Here is a 20,675-nt window from a genome sequence, read left to right as displayed (position 1 = left end):
AGCGCCCGACACGTGTACGTCAGTTCGCTGTTGCCGCACCGAGCTGGCAGGCAGGACGGGGGGGATGGAAGACTTCCTGCTGCCAGCTGAAAAAGGAGTGGGAGAACGTTATCGTGTTGTCTTCATGGCCATAGCCCTGTCTGTCAGCTCTGTGTGTTTGAGTTAGCCCATGATATTTGTATGCACCTGTCTTGTATGTTGTCGATCTTTTGTTTTAGTTTGGATTACTTAATGTACAGTATGTTCATTCCATGATATGTTTTAAGGTGTTCGTCCTCTGGAATGTGTATGGTTATTATTAGCATAGCTTATTTATTCATCAATAACATATGATTATGAGGATGTTATCGTTTTTTTGTTTTTGTTTTACATTATATCTGATTGTGGATGGAAGTGTATGGAAAAAGAATATCTCTATATTCAATAGATTTAGTTTAGTTTTATTTTCACTTCTTTGGTTCTAATGTTTTACATAATTCGCTAAGAATGGTACCATAGGACATGGGCTATGTGTGGGCTATGCTATAACTGTAACTGTACTGACTAGACTACGGTATGCCAGCCCAGACTGGGAGATCGTATTGTACTGTACTAGGATTGCGATGACAATTATCCCACCCCCTCCCGCAACCCCCCACCACGCACACTTTGCACAAAACGAGTGAAAGCTGACGTTTCCTAGTCTGCATGCATGCTGCTTTCACAGGGTTCGGAACAGGAACTATCGTCTGCCGTTTTGGTACGAGGATCGAACATCAACCCCGGGCATCCAGCTCTCCAAAGAATGCATGTATTTTATGGCACACTGTTGTTTTTTTTGACAATGGAAGAAAAACAGCTGCTCTAAGCACCTCCCTCGCCCTCTCCCCCCTCTTCCCTCCTCCCAGCCTACATATCGAGGTCCTGGGCTTGTGAGGGGACTGAGTGGGGGCCATCTTTGATGAAGTGTTTTGAGGCTGTACATGAGAGGGACTGTTACGTAACTCCTCGCAGAAGGAGTGACCCTGCTCAGAGAAGCTGTGTTCTCACTCCAGGGCTCTCTGGGAAGGCTCAGCTTTTAGATTCCAGGTGGACAAACGGCCAGAACAAAGAGATTTGATCACGATTTTACTGCATTTTCTCTACTTCTATTCCTAATATCCCGACCTAAATAGTTATTTTTGGAGTTCCTCCTCAAATTATTTAGGCAAAATGAAAATATAATTAATTCTATTGCAGAATATGTTGCTAGTCTAGGTTAAATAATTACCTTTTGTTGTGTAGTACTTACGTTTTTTTAAACTATTGTTTTAGTTTCCTCCAGTAGACAAACATGATTCAACAATTTGTGTACATGAAGAATACTTTTATGAATATTGTACTGTAAATACTGTAGGTGGATTTTACATATGTGCATGAGTACCATATATCACTCTATAATTATTTAAGTAGATTAGAGAGGATGATGTTCCAGAAGCGCAAGAATCATTTACTGAAAAGAACATGCTCTGTTTATTTAATTAATAATTGGTAGTAACACTGGACTTTATGATGATGAATAATGATGACTTGTTTTGATGATTTGATGAATTATTTGCTTATGTGATGACTCCTAAATCATTTACAACAATTGTTTACAGAGAGAAGGATAGATATCTAAAGGGAACATTTGAATGCACAGCATCAGGAAATAGCTGTCCAGATCTGTTCCAGATTACCTGCAGTAGCCACATGACGTCTGGGGGATTTTGCAGGGAGCTGAAACATGGTAATTAAATGGGTTTCATCGATTGGTGTGCTTGGTAGAAGTGTTGTGTGTCTGCAGCTTCTGTCCTCTGCTACACTTCCTACGAGAGCTGGAGAGATGGGGGTGGTGGTGTGTGTGTGTGTGGGGGGGGGGGGGGGGGTGGTAGAGGGGGAAGGGAAAGAAGGAGAGACTCAGAGAGATGAGTGAAGCGCCTAATGATCTGGGCCAAGGCTAGTGCTGCATCACAGACACCATGCCAGATCACTGGTCGACCTCAGAGCAGCAGACTACTATCTGGTTCTGTTGTATGAAGCTGCTCAAATGCACCCGTTGGGCCTAGACTGGGACTAGGCAGGACTGGACTGGACTAGGTCCATGACTGGACTGGACTAGGTCCATGACAACATGATGAAGAGCATCTTTTAGGCTTACCCTTTATGAAACATGTACTGTACATGTACCACAAAGATGTACTGTGCATTCTAGCTTGAAGGTGTGTGTGTGTGTATGTATTTGTGTGTGTGTGTGTGAATGTGTGTTTGAGAAAGACAGTCTGGAAGAGGATGTTTTCAAGGGGGCGAAGAACAGATGTTTGTCGTTCAGTCAGGAAGTGATGACCCCAGCATGGGAACACAACAATCCCCTGGGAGACCCACATATCCACCCCCACGCAGACACACCTCACCCCTTCACACACACACCTCACCCCTTCACACGCACGCACGTGCATAAACGTGACATTTTCAAAGGCTCCATTTCCTCCTTTACACAAAGAGCATTTCCAATCGAACACTGAGCCCTGATGGGTCGTTTGAGGAGGTTTACCACTCCCGAGTCACTAAGGATTACCCACAGTGCCTTTCCCCGGACGCTCACAGAGAGGACTTGACGATGACACACACAGAGTCACACCCAAAACATTAGGATAGAGTTTCCTCCGAATCTCTATTGAACAGTCAAACGATCTGGAACAGAGTATGAAGTATTCAGCGTCGAAACGAACACTGGCCTGGGTTTCCTGTCCGTTTAATCAACAGTGAATAATACATGCTATTTGGTCACACTATGTACTAACACTTCAGTAAAAAGAACTTTTAACTTATAGATGGTGTTTTTGTCTTTCTTTAGCATGTACAGTATGTCCTCCCAGTCAGTAGAAGAGTTTGCGGATAACAAAGGAGGTAAGTGAATGAATACAAGAGAGGGAGAGGGAGAAAGAGAGAGAGATGTTTTATGGCTGACTGAGAAAAACAAGATCATCTGACAGATTATTATCTGCTTAAGTGCAACGCCAGAGACCAGAACAGACTAAAGACTCTGTCAGTATGGGTCCTATACAGTTTCATCATGTCCTCCGCCGGGCCTGTGACGAGGAAGACTTGCAGAGGAATATGTGCATTGCATTGCAAAAGTGACTGGGAATCCAATTCAAGTATAGAGCCATCTACAGGCCACATAAGATATTATGTCAGTTTTGATTTTAAGTTCCTAAGTGAGTTTACAGACTGCTTGCACAATTTTAATATTTAAATTTTGACCAGAGGAGAACTTAATTTCTAATTAAACACCTGAGGCTCATGTGGTGTTACATATCCTCCAGCTCTCATTACAGTCAACATTTCCATCTGGCAGGACCGTTAGACGACTGATAAGCAGTTCTTCCCAAACACCAGAGGGGGGAGCCAAAGTGTCATGAATGGGCCCTGACCCTGGTTGTGTTGTTCTTGCTCGGACGTTGATCGTTAGTAGTCCATCCACCCCCCCCCCCCCCCCCATCTCGCCCCCCCCCCCCCCACCAAGCCTGCTGTGAGTCGTTGAGCCAGCTGTTCTTTGTGTACACACACTCAGACCTGTAAACAGGTGACTGTTTGTGTGTGTGTGTGTGTGCATGTGCATGGAGGAGGAGGAAGAAGAGGAGGCCTGATTTATATCAGGAAAAGTTCTTTGTCTCCTGGAGTTAATTTGAGCTAATCTACACGCACACTCACACACACACACACACACACACAAACACACTCACACACACAAACACTCACACACACTGTCGAAGCCAGAGGAAGCCAGAGGAATGTCAGTCCTCTGTTCAACGTGTCGGACAGGATGCTTCTGAGCAGAGCTTCCTGTGGTTTCCTGTGTTTACACAGGTCTCTGTGCTCCAGCCACACAATAAGACCAAACACACACACACACACCACATTATAAAATATTGAACGACTGGCCTTATGATTAGACTTGTTTATTGTGCAGATCAGCGAATCGTTGTGTTCATTGAGTCTTTCATCAATAGTACAAAACATGTTCTCAGTGATTGCATGATTTTACTGGCATTTTATTTGACAGACTATCCAGTCCCTCGTTTCCAGCTGTCGGCCTGGACTTGCCAGAAAACTAATAACCTGTAGGCTCTGATAGAAAAGGGGGAGGCAAACAACCTGCAGGCTCTGGTAGAAAAAGGCGAGGCAGACAGGAAAAGGAAATGAGACGAGTGCTGTAGTGTTCACTTGCTCACAGAAAGTGGTGGTAAGGATCAGGATGTAAACAAGAGACAGCGTTCCAGCATTGACACTCTGGAAAATGACCATGGTTCTCTCTCTCTCTCTTTCTGTCTCTCTTTCCCTCTCTCTCTTTCTGTCTCTCTCTTTCCCTCCCTCTCTTTCCCGCTCTCTCTCTCTCTTTCTGTCTCTCTTTCCCTCCCTCTCTTACCCTCTCTCTCTTTCTGTCTCTCTCTTTCCCTCTCCCTTTCTCCCTTCTCTTTATCTCTCTGTTTCTGTCTCTCTCTTTCCCTCCCTCTCTTTCCCTCTCTTGCTTTTACTCTTGCTTTTACTCTCTCTCTCTCCTTTTCTCTCTCCTTTGTGTTCTCTGGCGGTCTCTGGCTCCACAGCCCAGGTTTATTATGTGCTGTTGCAGTCATTTCCCTTTGTGCTTCATTTAAGTGTATCTACAGAAACATATTCCACTTCCAGTTGTAGTGAGGTCCACAAGACCACACGGAGCCAACATCTTGCCACACCTGAAGAGTGATTCAATCACATCAGAATCAGCCCTTGTGACACCCTCAGTATGCTGATTACCCACCAAACGCCGATGCAAAGGAACCATAGAATGGGGGGGGGGACCTCCCCAATCTACCAAATCAGCCCTCCTGCTAGCTTGCAAGCTTCAAAGGGCCTGATTTAGACAACACGTCTCCAGCGACCATTTGCTATCCGTTTCGGCGGCGATTTGAACAAAGAACATACCTTGATCAGAACTTTTGAGGAAAGTTCTTGAGACTTTACCACAAGAGTACAAGGTGGAGAATTATGAGAGGGATATTTGTGTTATGTTTGTTACTTTGTTTTAATGTTGTGTTCACTGAAATCTTGATTCTAGTAACAACTCCTTCTTCCTGAAAGATAACCACGTCATTCTTGGTATCTACACGAAGCTATCATAATAAAACAATCATTCAACTATATTTTGTAACTGTACCAAGATGTCCAGAACAATATTTGAACCATCGAATGATCAGCCAGAGATCAGATCACACCTTTGGTAGGTGTGAAGGAAGGAGGGGGGAGTTGAGAACCCAGCTTCCCCCAATCCACATCTGACCCCAGACGGGTCCTCCCTCGAACTGTATAAAGCCCTAAGATGACCATCAATCTCTGACTCCAGCGAAACCGACCATGGCATGAACGCCATCAGGATTGGCGTTCCAAGGACGTCGCCAAGCTTCTCCTGAGATTCAACTTTATAGTGATCGCGACACTATCTGGACGTTTCAACAGAAGAACCAAAAACGCAATTCCAAATGCCACTTCACTGAGATCCCGCAGACTCAGTCACATGACCCAGCGCAGCCGCGCTGTGACTTCAGATTCTTCAAATGGACCTTTGGCGCAAACCGCCCTCAACATCATTGATCAACCCCTGATCAAACGTAACTATGGCTAACGCTCTTTCCTCCTCGACATGGCATTGGCGTGAGCTCTGTTTATGATTTGTAAGGATGTAATCACTGACTGTACAATTTCTGCCTTTCTTTAAGTTAGACCATTTCATTCTGTTCATTGAAACCAATCTCTCATATCAAACCCATAATCCAACTTTTCATAAGATCTGTTTACCTTACTTGAATAAATTCATTGTAAAGATATTTTGACGTGCGTGTTCACTGATGTTACGATTGGCTCTACTCTTAGAACGAATTCATTCCTAAAGATGAGACTGATTATTACATATTAAACATAGGATTCCCTAATGTCCTAAACCAATATTAGGGTGGTGCCCCAGACTTTATGATAAATTAAGTATTTCTATCTTTAAACGAGCAAACCCCGCTACAGGAGATTGGGTTCTTGATTTCAATATCTGTGTTTAATCATTGGTGTTCGACTGTTTGCATCTCATTTGACTCAGTTACTGCTTGATCATGGGAGATAAGGTGATGCTGGGACTGTAACTCTTTACTGCTTCAGGACGAGTCAGACCGGCGGGTCTGACTACCTTTGGATATACAACCCCTGTTCTAAGGCCCCATTGGAGAAGTACGTGAGGGAACAATCCAGACGAGTTTTGACCACAGTGTGGGAAAAAGGCTGTATTTTGTGTCTCTATCTTTTCATTTTCAGAAACAACCTTGAAACCGGGTGGAGACGGCACCCGAGCAGGTGGGACGCATAGGCAAGAACAACTCCCTGCTGCACAGGAGAACAAGCTCAACCCTCTTCTTCTACTGAAGGGAGTAGTTACATAAGCATTGGGACACTGGGTTGGATCTTCCTGTTTATAATATAAACACACCCTGCAAGGCAAGAGACTTCACTTCACAGTCCTTCCTGCTCAGAAGTACTGTACTTCTGAACCAAAGACTTCATCTGTCTTTGACTTTGATTAAAAACTAGGATAGTTTAGGATATTGGGGTTGGTGACTGAACATGGCAGAAGATCTTTGTGAGGACTAAGCCAGAACTGAACTTCACAAACTTGACACGGTAAGAAATTGTGATTACTTCTAAAATGCTGTGTAAAATATTCAATTTTGTTAGGTCGCCAGTGATGAAAACATAGGCCTACATGTCTTCAGCACCACAGTTTTACTCAGTTTAGACAAAACTTTTAGTTTTAAGATAGTTTACTTAAAAATAACTTCGACAGAAGTAGGAAAGGAGTGGCTAAAGCTATGACGCGTGACGCAAATAAACTGCGCCATTTAAGAACTAGCCAATATCATACGCATTCAACATGGGAACGTGTTTGCCAAAGAAATCAAAGGTACAGTAATGCTTAGTTTTTCAAAATATTAAACTAAGGACTTCTTGTGCTCATCGATGTACATGACCAATAACAGGTCCAACTACCCAGTGTGACACACCATGTGAAATACTTCTTCGGTTGCACGAAATGTATAGTAGGCAAAGTTAAGAATAGCATTCCATGAAGGATAGTAGTAAACAGTGGTACTTCCCATTTCTAATGTTATCGGTGACATGGCACACACATGTAACACACATGTACCACATGTAAATATGCGATTTACATGTGGTAGACATATTTACATGTGGTAGACATATTCAGACACATTGTATTAGCCAGTTGCTAAATGCTACCCTTCCGCAGAGGGGGTCAGTGGTAGTCTAATTATCACTTTATCACTCTCTCATCAAAAAAGACCAGGTGGAGTAAAGTGTAGTTAGTTTAAACATCTCACAGCTGGGTGAGACCATCAGGTAGGTGACCGATCAGGTCCCATTTAATTAAAAAAAATATATAATCTGTATCAATCTCTTATCTCTGCCCTGCCCTTGTGCAATCGGCAATCACTTTGTGTACCCCCCCCCCCACACACACACAGTATGATAACTACTCCTTGATACAATTGTACTTTAATAACTATACTTCATTCTGTTGCAGAAACCTATCCAGTGTGAGGATAATCGAGAGCCAAGAGAATATTGGGTTGTGTCTGATGGCCTACACCATGCACACGCACCAACATCTACGGTAGTTTTGAATTGCCTATTGTAAACACATTGGTATTAGGCAGGCAGGCACCAAGCAGTAAGCAGACACATAGAGCAATATCACAAAATTGTGATATGATGCCACCAAAAGCTACCTTGTCAGCTTGTCATGTGGGCTCTAGTGGGGGGCTTTGTCTGATTGTTGTGACAACATAATTCGGTCAATCTCTTTATATTTACATAGACCTAGATATTTATATTTAACTCACTTCAAAGATAATATATGGATATTCTTTTGTTGCAGACACTGTCCAGTGTAAGGCCATTAGAGAGATCCCGGAGTTTGAGCTTGTCTATGATGATGCTCTACAACCACCAACCCTCACCCTCACCCTCTTCGACCACTTGGGTACCTGTAAAGTTTTGACAATTTACATGACTGAGCTGTCAGATTATTTGAAATAGGAGGTAACAATAAAGCGTTTGAAATTACTTGCACATAGAAACTGACCTATGTAGAGGTAAACAAAAGCATGACCCTAACCAAACTGGGTTTCTATATCGGGAGTGCTTTCTTGGGTACCTGGAAGCAAATATCTAAAAAACAGCTTCAAGTGAGATCTCAGAAGTGCTTGTGTCAGATCCTTAGGTTATTTGGAGTAGGCTAGGTTAAAGGTACATTTTGAATTGGCTTCTCAGAACTTCAGTGTCTGCTGTATGCTTGGGGGTTTGCTCTTCATCAAATTCTAATAAATATAACCATGCTTTCAAATCCATTTCCTCTTTAGAACAACCATCTGGGGAGTCAGGTGGCTGAGTGGTGAGGGAATCGGGCTAGTAATCCGAAGGTTGTGTGAAAGAAATTTTGGGCCTATGTACAATGAATGTGTTTTAGGATAAGTTTACAGTTGGTTAAGAAGCTTGATACAATGTATGTTGATTAAACTCCATTTGGTAGAGATGCCACCTGTAGTTGTATGACACCTAGCTAGGAGACGTGAAGTCTAAGAGACGGGAAGTCTGGGTGACCTGAGAGAGTTCTCACCTGGGGGGAAGAGACAGTTGGTCTGAAGACAATGTGGATTCAACTGTATTGTTCTAAGGATTTAACCAATGACAGAAGAGATTTGGTATAGCTGCATGTCTGTAGGATGGACCAATGGCTTTTGAGAACTGTCGTATCTATAAAATGGTCTGTTGAAGAATGTTCTGGGGGTTCAGGGCCATCAGCTGGGTAGTGCTGGTGGGCTGGATTCTCCCGGTTCCATTCTAGAATGCTGGATGGAGCTGTATAGAATTGTCTTTGTGTTATTGTCTTATGTTTGTGTGTCGATGATGTTATGTTGATAACGTTATTATGTTCAAATCTACGTCAAATAAACATTAACTCTGTACTTCACCCGACTTCAGCTTAAACGATTGATTCTCTCAAAAACTTCCACGACAGTTGCCAGTTCGATTCCCAGTCATGCTAACTGACGTTGTGTCCTTGGGCAAGGCACTTCACCCTACTTGCCTTGGGGGAGTGTCCCTGTACTTACTGTAAGTCGCTCTGGATAAGTGTGTCTGCTAAATGACTAAATGTAAAATGTAATGTAACATCTCCAGAGGGCCGTCCCAGGGACCAATCAGGGCCATCTTCTATCTCACAACGAAGGAACCTGTGCTTTACCTCAACCGCACCCGTGATGGTCCAAGCCAGTTGCTAATTTAACAAGTCAGTGCACATTCCAAACAGGTTTTGCTGCTCGTAAAACTACACAATTGTTGTCATAGTTTGATTATCAATGAAGCCCTTTAAATGGATTCTACTGATGACTGCATGCTATAGCCTGTGAGTTTACATACTTTTTCTGTTTCTGGCATTTTTCAGAAGACCTGCAACCTTTTCCAGTTTTGTCCTACTACAGTTTTTTTTCCTGTTCAATGTCTAATAATAAACTTGTTTATTTGTTTTTATGCATATATTATGTTGATTGGTTTGTTTTATGAAAGGATTCGAATTCACTGACATGTTTACTGCCATCTATCAAGAAATGTTTGACCTTTGTGGTCAAATTTGCATTGAGGTTTTTCAACACCCTGTATTTTCGCCCGTCTGGTTAGCTCTAGCAAATCCCACATAAGTAGTTAGCTCAGCGGTACAAGTTACTTACCAGTCAGGTTTTCACCTGATATAATGTGTACCCCCTCCCATAACATGCAAAGGGTCTGTCCTGCCATCATGTGTGTTAGTGGGGAAAACATTATATAAGATGCTTCTTTTGGTTTGTTTTTTCTTCAGTTCAAAAGCTGTAGTAAAAAATACATAAATAGGCCTTTATACAGAACAAGTGCTAACTGAACAAAAAATTTAAATTAAACCTTAGACCGACGGAATCCCACTCCCGAACAGTAGGTGCCGGTTATGCACCTCTCAATGCCATTACACTGGAAAGAAGAAGAAGAAGTGTACCTGCATTTGTGTGTGTGTATGTGTGTGTGTGTGTGTGTGTGAAGACCTGTAACCACCAGCTGAATCATCCGGAAACTACAGGATGTTCAGCTCAGAAGCTTCCTGATCAGCAGATCCAACAGAAGTCAATTTTTAAACACAACATGATACATACATGATACATACATGATACATACATGATACATACATGATGAAGTTGACGACAACACAACCGACCAACAGAAATAGCAGTGGCCACCCAGCTGTGTCACCAATGATGAATAATTGACGTTTCTCCAAATCGGTCTGAATGACTGTGATCAATCACCCTTCTGTGAATACCCCCCACCTCTCTAATGGATTTGTGCTTCAGTGTGCTGCAGCTAATGGCCTACATTTCAAGCATTCCCCCAAACAGTACAGGGACTTAGTCATCAGAACATTACATAAGGCATTGTGGACTTCTAAGACATCTAGGTTGTCAAACTATATCATTCACTTGTGACAAACACTTTTCTCCTGACAGACACACTGGTACAAAAACAAGCCCTCCCAGATTGTTCGCTTGGTAATGGAGTCTCCGTTTCCCAGACCTATCCAGGAAGAACACCTAACCCCAGTTGTCGCACCCCTCTGCGGATCTGAGACAACATGTTAGGTATTAGCAACATAGCAGGAGCCACACTTTGACCCTCTCACAAGCTGCGGGTAATTTTCACCATCTTACCCTTAAACGGATCGAAATTCTTCCAGTGTCTGGGGAGCAGGCTGGGGGCCAAGGGTGGCTCCTGGTCAAGGCTGTGGAGGGAGAGGTCACACCCCTGGTGAGGGGGCCCTGGAAAGCTCTCCAGCCCCCCCTGGGGTTGTGCAAGCTTCCGCCTGACACTGTGGGTAACATGAGAAGCCAGACTTGGAGCAGAATCTAGGGAGGTGGGGTGGGAGTTCCAAACATTTGTCCACATGTCACTAAGTTGTCGCCACATCCTGGCTGGTTCAGTAGCGCCGACGGAAGCGGGTCAAGGGCGGGTCAGGGCCGCTGCTGGACACGTTCCCTAATCCTCGTCTTCTCACACCGTGGGTCTGTTTCTGGAGGCTGTCAAAAGGTACGTGTGTGTGTTTGCGTGTGTGTGGGTGTGTGTGTGTGTACGTGTCTCGCGCTCACAGTGATTCACCTCCTCGCTGCCAGTCCTGCGGGTGCTTCTTTGGGAGAGCCCGCCAAGATACCAGGGGCAGCTGAAAGGCCTGGTCACCAGTCCAAGGTCAGTCCGCTCCCCCTTACACACACACACACACACACACACACACTTCTGTGGTGCAAATCACTGCCGGAGTTGATTTGCTGCGCGATTCCAAGGCACTGACCAAGCGAGCTAACACAAGCAAGGTCACCGAACCGCCTCCATCCCATAGAGACTAGCGAGGTTCCTTGCTGTTGGCCGAGTGGCCCGGAGAATCACAGTAGAGGTCCAGGACTCTCTAGATGACTTTGCTGCTGGTTTGATGGTCCAGTTAGTGCTCTGGTATGTTTTGTATTACATGGGAGACATGGGTTCAAATCCAGAGTCCAAACACAGCAGAGGTGGACCACGCCTGACTGTCCAGAACCTTCTTCTGGCACGGCTGTCACGACAGCAAACCCCCGTCGCCCTTTCACCTGCCGATCCGGCTCGCCTGGTCGCACATGATCGACAGGTACTGCGTGAGCTTCACCATGGCGACGATGGCGGTCCCGCCGATCAGGGTGCAGGTGGGCCAGAAGAGGGAGTGGAAGACGGCGAGCTTCCCGTAGAGGCGGGTCAGGATGGCGCTGTCCTCCCGCTGCTCGGGGTCCGAGTAGCACGGCACCGTCTGCTGCCTCCCGAGCCGCTCCGAGATGTTCGTCACCATGGCGACGGCGGCGGCGTAGTCCTTGCGACACTTGGGCACGTAGAAACACTGGAGGGGGGGGGGGGGGGGACACACAGGCCGCACGGGTGACACACGTTAGTACACACGGGCCGCGCCTGTCGACATGCTTTTTGGGGGGGGGGAAACGCCGTCAGACGCTTTGGGTGAGCTTGAGCTAGGTCGCCCCTTTCAGTGCTCCTCAACAGAAGGGTTGGGAGTGCTAAGACACCTGGTAGGAAACTCTTGACAGAGCAAACACATCATTTCATTTCAATGTGCCTTTAAATGAGGAAGACTTCCTGGTTGAATGCCGGTCAGGGATTCAATGTCCAGTTAGGCATCATTCGTGGTCTCCTGCTCAATTCTTTTCTCGATTTCTACTCTGACTGCGGGGAGGGTTAGGGGTTAGGGGGGACACGGTCGCGAGGGTTGTCCCACCTCGGGGTTGCTGTCCTGGGCCTCCTCGTTGTGGGCCAGGCGGAGCACCTTCCCCGTGGAGTTGAGGCTGACGTAGACCTGCAGGCAGGGGTAGCGCGAGTTCTTCCAGCACTCCGAGCCGCAGCTGTAGCTGCAGTTGACGTCCCCCACGATGGTGGAGTTGAGCACCGTGCAGCTGGACTCCTCGGTCCAGACGCTGGGGAGGGGGGGGGGGGGGAGGGAGGGAGGGGAGGGGGTGAGGAGGGGTTAGCGTCACGCGAGCCAAGAGTCACTGACCTGTGATTTTTTTTTTTTTCGTCCAATCCGCTTTCTGCTTCGTTTGTTGTCCTGGACGTCGACGGCAGACAACTTTGGTCCCCCCTGAACATTCCTGAGCCAAGTCACAGACATGTGACCCATGACAGACAGAGCGACGCTATGCTTGGAAGGAAAAAAGCTTGATTCTAGTTCAGCGAATCTACTGGCGTATGTGGAATTGGAGAGCAGGAGAGGGAATTCTGCCCACACACACATAAAATGAGAGACACAGAGATAAAGAAAGAGACACACACACACGCGCACGTAGAACAAAAGACAAAGACCGAAATAGAGAGACGAGGTGCACTCGCACACAAACACAGTCACACACACACAGTCACACACACACACACCTGTTACCTGTCAGAGTAGGAGCGCACCAGGGTGATGCCCAGCACGAAGTACATCATGACGGACATGAGGACCATGCTGAGGCCCAGCAGTATGGCCCTGTCCTCCCCCGCCCTCAGCGCCGTCACCGTCTTCCTCTTGTCCAACACGTCATACTCACGGATACTCTGGTAGACGGCCCTGACGAAGGTCAACAGGTTTAGACACACACACACACAGGCATATACACGCACACGTGCACGCACGACTGTCGTGCTTCACCTTCACATCCCATCCATCTGGGTAGGATTAAAAAGCATCAGTTTAAATCAATAAGGTAACGTATGACTGATCGATACAGATCAATGTAGATTTCACCATCTTGTGATTGGTTTCTTAATAGCATTTATTGATGCACACTTGTTTTGCATTCAAACATTACTTAGAACTACTTCATCCAGCAGCAAAGTTTGAACTAACTGGAGAGAAGCATTCGTAGAAAAAAAACCTGAATGTGTTGCTGACAAACTCATAAGGGATACAATACCTCCTCTCATTTCCTCCTCCCTGCACTCCTTTACTTCCTGCCCAGAGGAACATGCTCTGCGAGGACGCTGGGATTTGTAGTCCACCACTGTCGGAGGACTTCACACTGGGCTGCTGCAACCACCTGCCAACGACACGCAAACTCTGTTACCCATCTGCCCCTATCCAGCACCCCCTGGGAAGCAGCGACGCATCTCCTTACAGCACCGAAGCCCCTCTGGCACAGCCCCAAAGTTGGTCAGGGATGGCCCTCAGACAGCGTGAGGCTGGGCAGCTGTTGTTCACAGAAAAGCTGAGGTTAAATCTCATCCAGTCAGTCACTGCCAGAGAGGCAAGTTTCTCTCAGAGCTGAGAACCACATCCACAGGAGTCACAAGCAAACTGGCAATTGGGTTGGTGTAATCCAAGGACTGCGAGTAGGGACGGAAACCATGGAGAGGGAGGGAGAGGGGAGGGAGAGAGAGAGACGGGGGGGGGAGCAGGGAGAGAGAGAAAGAAAGAAAATTAGAGAAAATGAGAGGGAGGAATGGAGGGACGGAGAGAGAGGGAAGTGGGCAGGGAGAGAGAGCAAGCGAGTGAGTGAGAGACAGAGCGTGAGAGAGCCAAAGGGAGGGAACACACGCGCACACAAACACAGGCACGCGCCTCAGGATGTGCGTCAAACCCACTCGCCTGTTTCTCTATTTCCTGCCCGTTCGTTTGTAATTGACTATTCATAGTCGGACGGCGGAGCAGAGCAGGCATAATGACGAGGCTTCCAGACGTGGAGCTGCAAAGCACATTGATCCTCCAACACTATTCACCACTAAAAGCCATCAGCTATTCACACATCCCCTCCATCCTCCTCCAATCCTCCCTCTCTCCAGCCTCCTCCCTCCCCTTTTGCCTGCTCGCTCGCCCACCACTTCATCCATCTCCTCCCTTTTTATTCATCTCCCTCCACCTCATTCTCCCTCCTCTCCCCCCTCGACGGCCGACTCAGGCTCGTCGATAGGCTCGGGTGAGGGCGAGCGTGTGAAACACCGGCGTGCAAATATCAAGCGTGGCTTAGTCGCTGACTGGAGCACAACAAAAGAGCAGTTCAGTGTGTCCACGTCTGTGTGTCTGTGTTGATGTACACGTGGCTAGCATTCAGAATAAAAAAAACACTTGGACACACACACACACACACACACACACACACACTGGCCCTGTGTATATCCAGGGGAGATAACTAGTCACCCCAGGTGTCTGGCGAGACCAGGGCAGAGTGATGCGTGTCATTTCATTAGGCAGAGAGTTGCTCCTGTACTTCCATGCCGTTTACACGTGTCAACCCTTCCCTGAACCAGGTCACCCGGGACACAAGCCGCTCCTTCAGAGCCACGTGATTTCAACAGCACAGTGAAAGCTGACTTGGCCATCCGTTATGCTAAAGTTGACTAAAACTGCAGAACAATGGGGTCCTAGTGCAGCAGCCTGGGTTCGATTCCGGCTCAGGCCATTTCTGCATGTCTCACCCCCCCCCCCTCTCTCTCATTCATTTTCTGTCTCTCTGTGAACATATCTGTTCAATAACGCAAAAAAATTAAGATATAAAAAAGTACCATCTGGGTACTAAAGTACTATCTGGGGAATTCAATGTTTAGTCAAACTTTGGTAACCCGTGATGAAGAACAGTTTTGCGACTTCAGCGTGCGAAAGGATGAGTTTGGATGAGTAGCAGTCTGTGGATGAAGGTGGTTGGGGAGGGACGAGCACGGATGAGGCTGCACTGTGTTGCCCTGGGAGACGATGGAGCAGATCTGGGTAGGGACAGACAGGAGACGAGGCTGATCTCAGACAGGAAGCGACAGGAAGCGACAGTCGACCAGATCACCTTAGGATTCCTTTGGTTCCTCTGGAATGTATCTTAGGTCAAATAGAGATGATTAGGCAGCACATTTGTGAATTTTGGCTGTCATTCAGGTCACCTTGAAATCCAAAGCCATACATCTTACTCTGCATGCATTACAAGCAGTGGTGACCATCTGTGATCAGTAGCAACATCTGGACTACGAGTCGGTTCAGGCCTACTCCGTTAAGTTTACTATGCTCCATAAACACACCTCTTAACCATGCCAAATGTCCAGCAACTTCTCCTCAGGGAGTATGCATTTTCATTTCCTATTTACCTCAAATAGAGACTTACGGAATCTCTGGGGAAAGCTGTGAATGTCAAGAGACCACTCCAAAGGAGTTTAGCTTCTTGTATGATTAATGTGTTTTTGTTGTTGTTGTGTACCAGTTTAACCATTTTAGAAGTCTCACCACAGTATTGTGTCAGGGTTTCGACGTTGATTTGCCTTCCAAGCCTTTTTTGTGTCATCAACCTCGCTGAGCGCTAATGCTAACTCCAAACGCTACTATGGCCTTCTGGACTTCTGACATGCTCAAACGAGAACAGATGATTCCCAGCACTCACCTAACTGTCTGTTGGACAACCACCAGACACACAGATGCTTCACAGCAATACTCCATAGTCCAATAGTCCATCTCCTTCTGCGATGGGTTCCAGAATTGCGCAACAGCAATACCTACGCTAGGCTATTACTCGACTCAGCCAACACACTTTGTCCGCTGTAGCGAGAGTTCTGGACTTAATCTTTCGAAACAATGAGCTCTCTGTTTGTAAACAGTATGTCTAGCTGGATACAAGATGAGACCCACATAATAAAACACTTCTTTACACATTCCTACTGGGTAAAACACTCCTTTAGGCTTTATATTTAGGCTGAAATCAACAATGTTTTCCTTTCGAATGATCCTTGTTGATGTCATTAGTGGTCCTGTCATTTCATGCTAGATTGGGTGTGTAATTGTGCGCTGTATGAGAGATGAGTGGGAGCACTATGCTCTAATGAAGGTAGCAAAGCTAATGGCACTCCATGGACACTGCCACGCAATCGCAACAATGCCAATTATGCCACTTCAATGCTACTATGCAACAAGTTGCTAATTTAAAACTGAATACACAGGTTAACGTAATCATCTTTAGATGGAGTACAGGTGTGACAGCTTGTGTAACCCTCAACACTGACTTCCAACTGGCTGTGTATCTGAATATTTCAGTGAACTGTCACTTTAACAAAACCAACATAAACACACACCATCAACAGGGAGTTATAATGATGTTTTAATGGGAGTTTTTTTTCTGGTCTATTACTCTCATTAGGGGAGAATTTAACTCTGTGCTTTCTGATGGTACTATTGGGCATGCTCTGTGACGGCAAGAATTACAAAAAAAATCTATGAACTTGCAGGTGTTACAGGTGGCCAAGGGGACTAGCATGTCAGTAGGGTTTTAAAACCCCGATTCAGAAGGATTACAGCAGTCATCAACAAGGTGCCCCCAGCATGGGAGGTGTGTGTGTGTGTGTGTGTGCAGCGTGAACGAATGAGAGTTGTTGGGAAATTTATGAGCACATGCCATCCATTCTAAAATTCAAGCCCTAGAGGTCACATGGAAAGGAATGTTCATTCATAAAAGCTGTCCCATGAAGGTCAGAAAACCCCACAGGGTCTGAAACCCCCTGGATCTCAAGAAACCGACACACACACACACACACACACAAATAAAATCGAAATACACTAACCTTCATTTCTACACTTTTTTTATGAGCCACTCATTAGTGATTCACGTGTCTTTAAAAGCTTTTAAAGCTTTACAAAAAAAGAAAATAATATTGTTTTGTGAATGACAGAGGGTGTTTGTGTGAGAGCACTTCACCTAGACAGCTCCAGGCATCTCGGACAGAATCCAAACAGCATTAGCTGCTCCATTAGACAAGCTAATGGCTCCAGAACACAAACAAAGCCCGCCACGATGAAATATTAATCAACGACATTAACCTGAACGGGTCTACCTGGGAATTAAACATTGTTGCCCTTTTAAGCGTGAAGTGCTTTTTCCGACACAAATGTTTTCCGTCAAGTTCGCAGACCTGGGTGACGGGGATTCACTTAGAGGGGGGCGGGTATTTTCAGAGGGCTTAGGTAAAATGGCGTCAAAGGGACAATCCTCAAATTTCGCAACGTGTAATTTATGAGGCGACTGCATGTCATCCACCCCTGCGAGTGGGCAACGGTTTCCCGCGGGGACGGAAAAATTCTGCCGCTGGGAACGAGCAGGTGGGGGGAGGGGGTGGTGCAGCTAGGGGGCAAGGGGTAAGGGGGAGCTTGGTGGGGTAGGATTTGGGGGAGAGGAATGCCACGTTGCCTCAGTGGCTGTCGAAGGCGAGTGCGTGAGAGCCAGGTGCTGGTGCTATTTGAGTGCCTGCATGGGAGTCTGGAGTGTTCTGGAGGCCCGGGCTTTCACCAGGGACGGGTGGATGCGGGTGGGTGTGGGGGGGCTGGGGGGGCGGGGTGGGGGTGGGGGGGGGATAATAACAGGGCCTCAGATGCAGCCCGGTGCGAGGGCAGGAGGAGGCTTCTCTGAGCGAATGATTGGGGAACGGTGACTCAGAGAAAAGAAAGTAACAGACGTTGGGGAACAGAGAGTAACATTTAGCGCCGGAAGAAAGGCTTGAAACGGAGGCCAGACGTGTCTCTTATAACCCAAACACACACACACACACACACTCATAGATACACACACCCTCTTCATGAATTCGATGGGTATTTGTGCTCCTATTGGGAGCACGGGCCTTTCGGCATGTCAGGATTTGTGTGATTGACTCTGACCTTGTTACTGAGCCCTCTTTAAAATACCTCCCTTGTTCTTTCCTCCCTTTTTCCAATCCATCATTCTCGTTCAAGTGTGTTTGCGTGTGTTTGTGTTTGTGTGTGTGTGTGTATGTGTATGTGTATGTGTGTGTGTGTTTCGAAATACTATTCAGTTCAACTGATGCTGTTCGTGTTCTGGTGGTGAAGGACCTCTCACCCATTCACCTTTGTATATTTACATAGCTTAATCCCTCAAACAGTCACCACCTGTAACAGCCCTGTGTCCTGGTGCCTAACCAGTTCATCCATTAAACATGCACATGGGTCTCTGAACACATTTAAAGTAGCCAGGTCAGACACACAGACATAGACCGTCACATCTCCATTAAATCTTCCTAACAAGTTTTCACAGTACTGCTAACATGCCCCCTCTTTAACACTGTATTTTTTAATCCCAATTTTGTTGGGAGTGTGAACGTTTACGGAATATGCTAATACCAGTCCGACCTTAAGTGAGTACACAGCTGTGTCTCCTGGGAACACCTAGCAACACCAGCATTAGCGGTGGACGTCAATATACCTCAGTGTAAATATTGAACTGGTCTAATTTAAAGTGCACATGAATACTCCATGATGCAAAGTAAGTGAATGAGTGACTGGCTGAGCGGGGAGCAGGCAGTGTAGAGTAAATATTAGTTGAACAGTGGGAGTGAGGGGAAGCCATGACGTTGTGGAAGATTCTAGAGCCGGTTACAATAAGTTAAAGAAACATTGCCCACAGATGTTAGAGTGTAGTCTAACCTTAGTCAAGTCGTATTAGGGAAATTAAGGTAAACCAAACCCACCTGAAATACATCAAGTGACTTTTGTTGTTTTCAATCCACTGGCACATCCACATTCAGAACTATCAAACCTGTAACTCTTAAGACTGCTTTCAGTTCCTTTTCAACACAAGCAGGATGAATCTCACCTGAGCTGTGGTTCTGGGGTGTGTGTGTGGCAGAAAGACTTGAGGGAGTGCGGAGCTTCGTCCAGCATGGCTTCTATTACACTACCGTTGTCCATCACCAGGTGGATTACCCCTCCAAGACTGTGTGGCAGCTAGATTTATGTGCCCTGTTAAGGGACCGCAGGTCAGGCATTAGTCAATAGTGTGTGTGTGATTGTGTGTACTTAGAGGGAGAGGGGGGGGAGTGAGAGAGAAGGAGAGGGAGAGGAGAGAGAGAGAGAGAGAGAGAGAGAGAGAGAGAGAGAGAGAGAGAGAGAGAGAGAGAGAGAGAGAGAGAGAGAGAGAGAGAGAGAGAGAGAGAGAGAGGGGAAGGGAGAGGGAGAGGGAGAGGGGGAGGGAAAGGGGTGAAGAGAGAGAAAGGAAGAGAGAGAGAGAGGAAGGCAGAGGGAGAGGGGGAGAGGGGTAAAGCGTGAGAAAGGCAGAGAGAGAGAGAGGGAGGTCGAAGGTCACCTCTGACACCGGCCACCGACATGTGAATGTTTAACCTCGCTGTGTTCCTCAGGCACGACCTCAAGTCAGGAACTCTCTCGTCACACTGTCAATCAGACCAGTTCAGACCCACTTACAGGCTCCCACTGACACACACAGAGGACTAACCAAGGGGGGCAAAGACACGTCAACGATGGCTGGATATCAGGCCCAGGTCCATCTTCAGCCCCAAAGCCTTGTGTCCCCTCACCTTCCGAGCGAGGTTCCTCCTCAACGCAGTGCCATCGGTCTCCCGGACGACCCTGTCAACGCCTCGTCGTCTCCCGCGGGCTGCGGACGCGCTCTGCGGTCGCAAGAGTCAAAGCCGGAACGTCGGGAGTCTGAACTGGACATAGCGATCATCCCACGAGTCAGGAAGTGCAGCACGAGCCCAGTCGCCTACGTTGAAGAAGGATCGCCCGGCTTCAATGTGGAGGGTCAGAGGGTTTAACCCGGATGTTATCTGTCTCACGCTCAGATGTTAAGAATCTCTGGACGAGAAGCTTCTTTCTGAAGGGGCTGGAGCGATTGGGGTTTTAATAGTCTTACGTCCACAGCTGTCAGAATAACGTCATAGGGTTCTGGGGTGCCGGGCAGCAAACTGGTGAATCTGACTCCCCCAATGTATCTTCACTTACCGGACGGGAAGTGGAAGATATCAAACAGCTATCTTTAGATCCCAAATAACTGATAACTTAGTTCATGACCAGTACACTCTGACTGTCGGGTGGAAGAATGATTGACTGAATGACGGAATTAATAAAAGAGTGAGCGCGAGTGAATGAATGAATGACAGGTGGCTAAACAGATTTTTGTATCCTGACGTGAAAAAATTGCCCCTACTAAAAATAAGCAAACAGCCTCTCTGAAAGGCCCTATCATATGACATGGGGTATATTCCAAGGTTTCATT

At 46.5% G+C, this 20,675-nt stretch overlaps 1 protein-coding gene and 1 long non-coding RNA gene across 5 annotated transcripts; one reads left to right on the top strand and one right to left on the bottom strand.

Annotated features, from left to right (window-relative positions):
• Positions 1-6,396: 6,396 nt before the first annotated feature.
• On the top strand, positions 6,397-9,634 carry LOC134011389 (uncharacterized). 2 transcript variants are annotated; one of them, XR_009928419.1, is made up of 4 exons: positions 6,397-6,702; positions 7,622-7,711; positions 7,976-9,388; positions 9,545-9,634. It is a non-coding gene; the product is annotated as an uncharacterized LOC134011389 (long non-coding RNA). The 2 variants fall into 2 exon arrangements; XR_009928418.1 differs by having other exon boundaries at positions 6,428-6,702; positions 7,976-9,595.
• Positions 9,635-10,146: 512 nt separating this feature from the next.
• s100p (S100 calcium binding protein P) lies at positions 10,147-20,353 on the bottom strand. Of its 3 annotated transcripts, none has more exons than XM_062450827.1 (5): positions 19,893-20,353; positions 13,605-13,727; positions 13,088-13,258; positions 12,431-12,626; positions 10,147-12,040 (listed from the first exon to the last, which is right to left on the bottom strand). In XM_062450827.1, the coding sequence occupies exons 2-5, from the start codon at positions 13,655-13,657 to the stop codon at positions 11,756-11,758; spliced, it is 705 nt and encodes a 234-aa protein (XP_062306811.1). In that variant the 5' UTR covers positions 13,658-13,727; positions 19,893-20,353; the 3' UTR covers positions 10,147-11,755. The 3 variants fall into 3 exon arrangements, with proteins under 3 accessions (XP_062306811.1, XP_062306810.1, XP_062306807.1); XM_062450826.1 differs by having other exon boundaries at positions 19,975-20,353; XM_062450823.1 differs by lacking the exon at positions 19,893-20,353 and adding an exon at positions 19,257-19,425.
• Positions 20,354-20,675: the final 322 nt, after the last annotated feature.

The sequence above is a fragment of the Osmerus eperlanus genome, chromosome 24 (assembly GCF_963692335.1).
Source record: "Osmerus eperlanus chromosome 24, fOsmEpe2.1, whole genome shotgun sequence".
In the NCBI taxonomy this organism is placed as follows: Eukaryota; Metazoa; Chordata; class Actinopteri; order Osmeriformes; family Osmeridae; genus Osmerus; species Osmerus eperlanus.
This window is presented reverse-complemented; position numbering and strand designations above follow the sequence as displayed.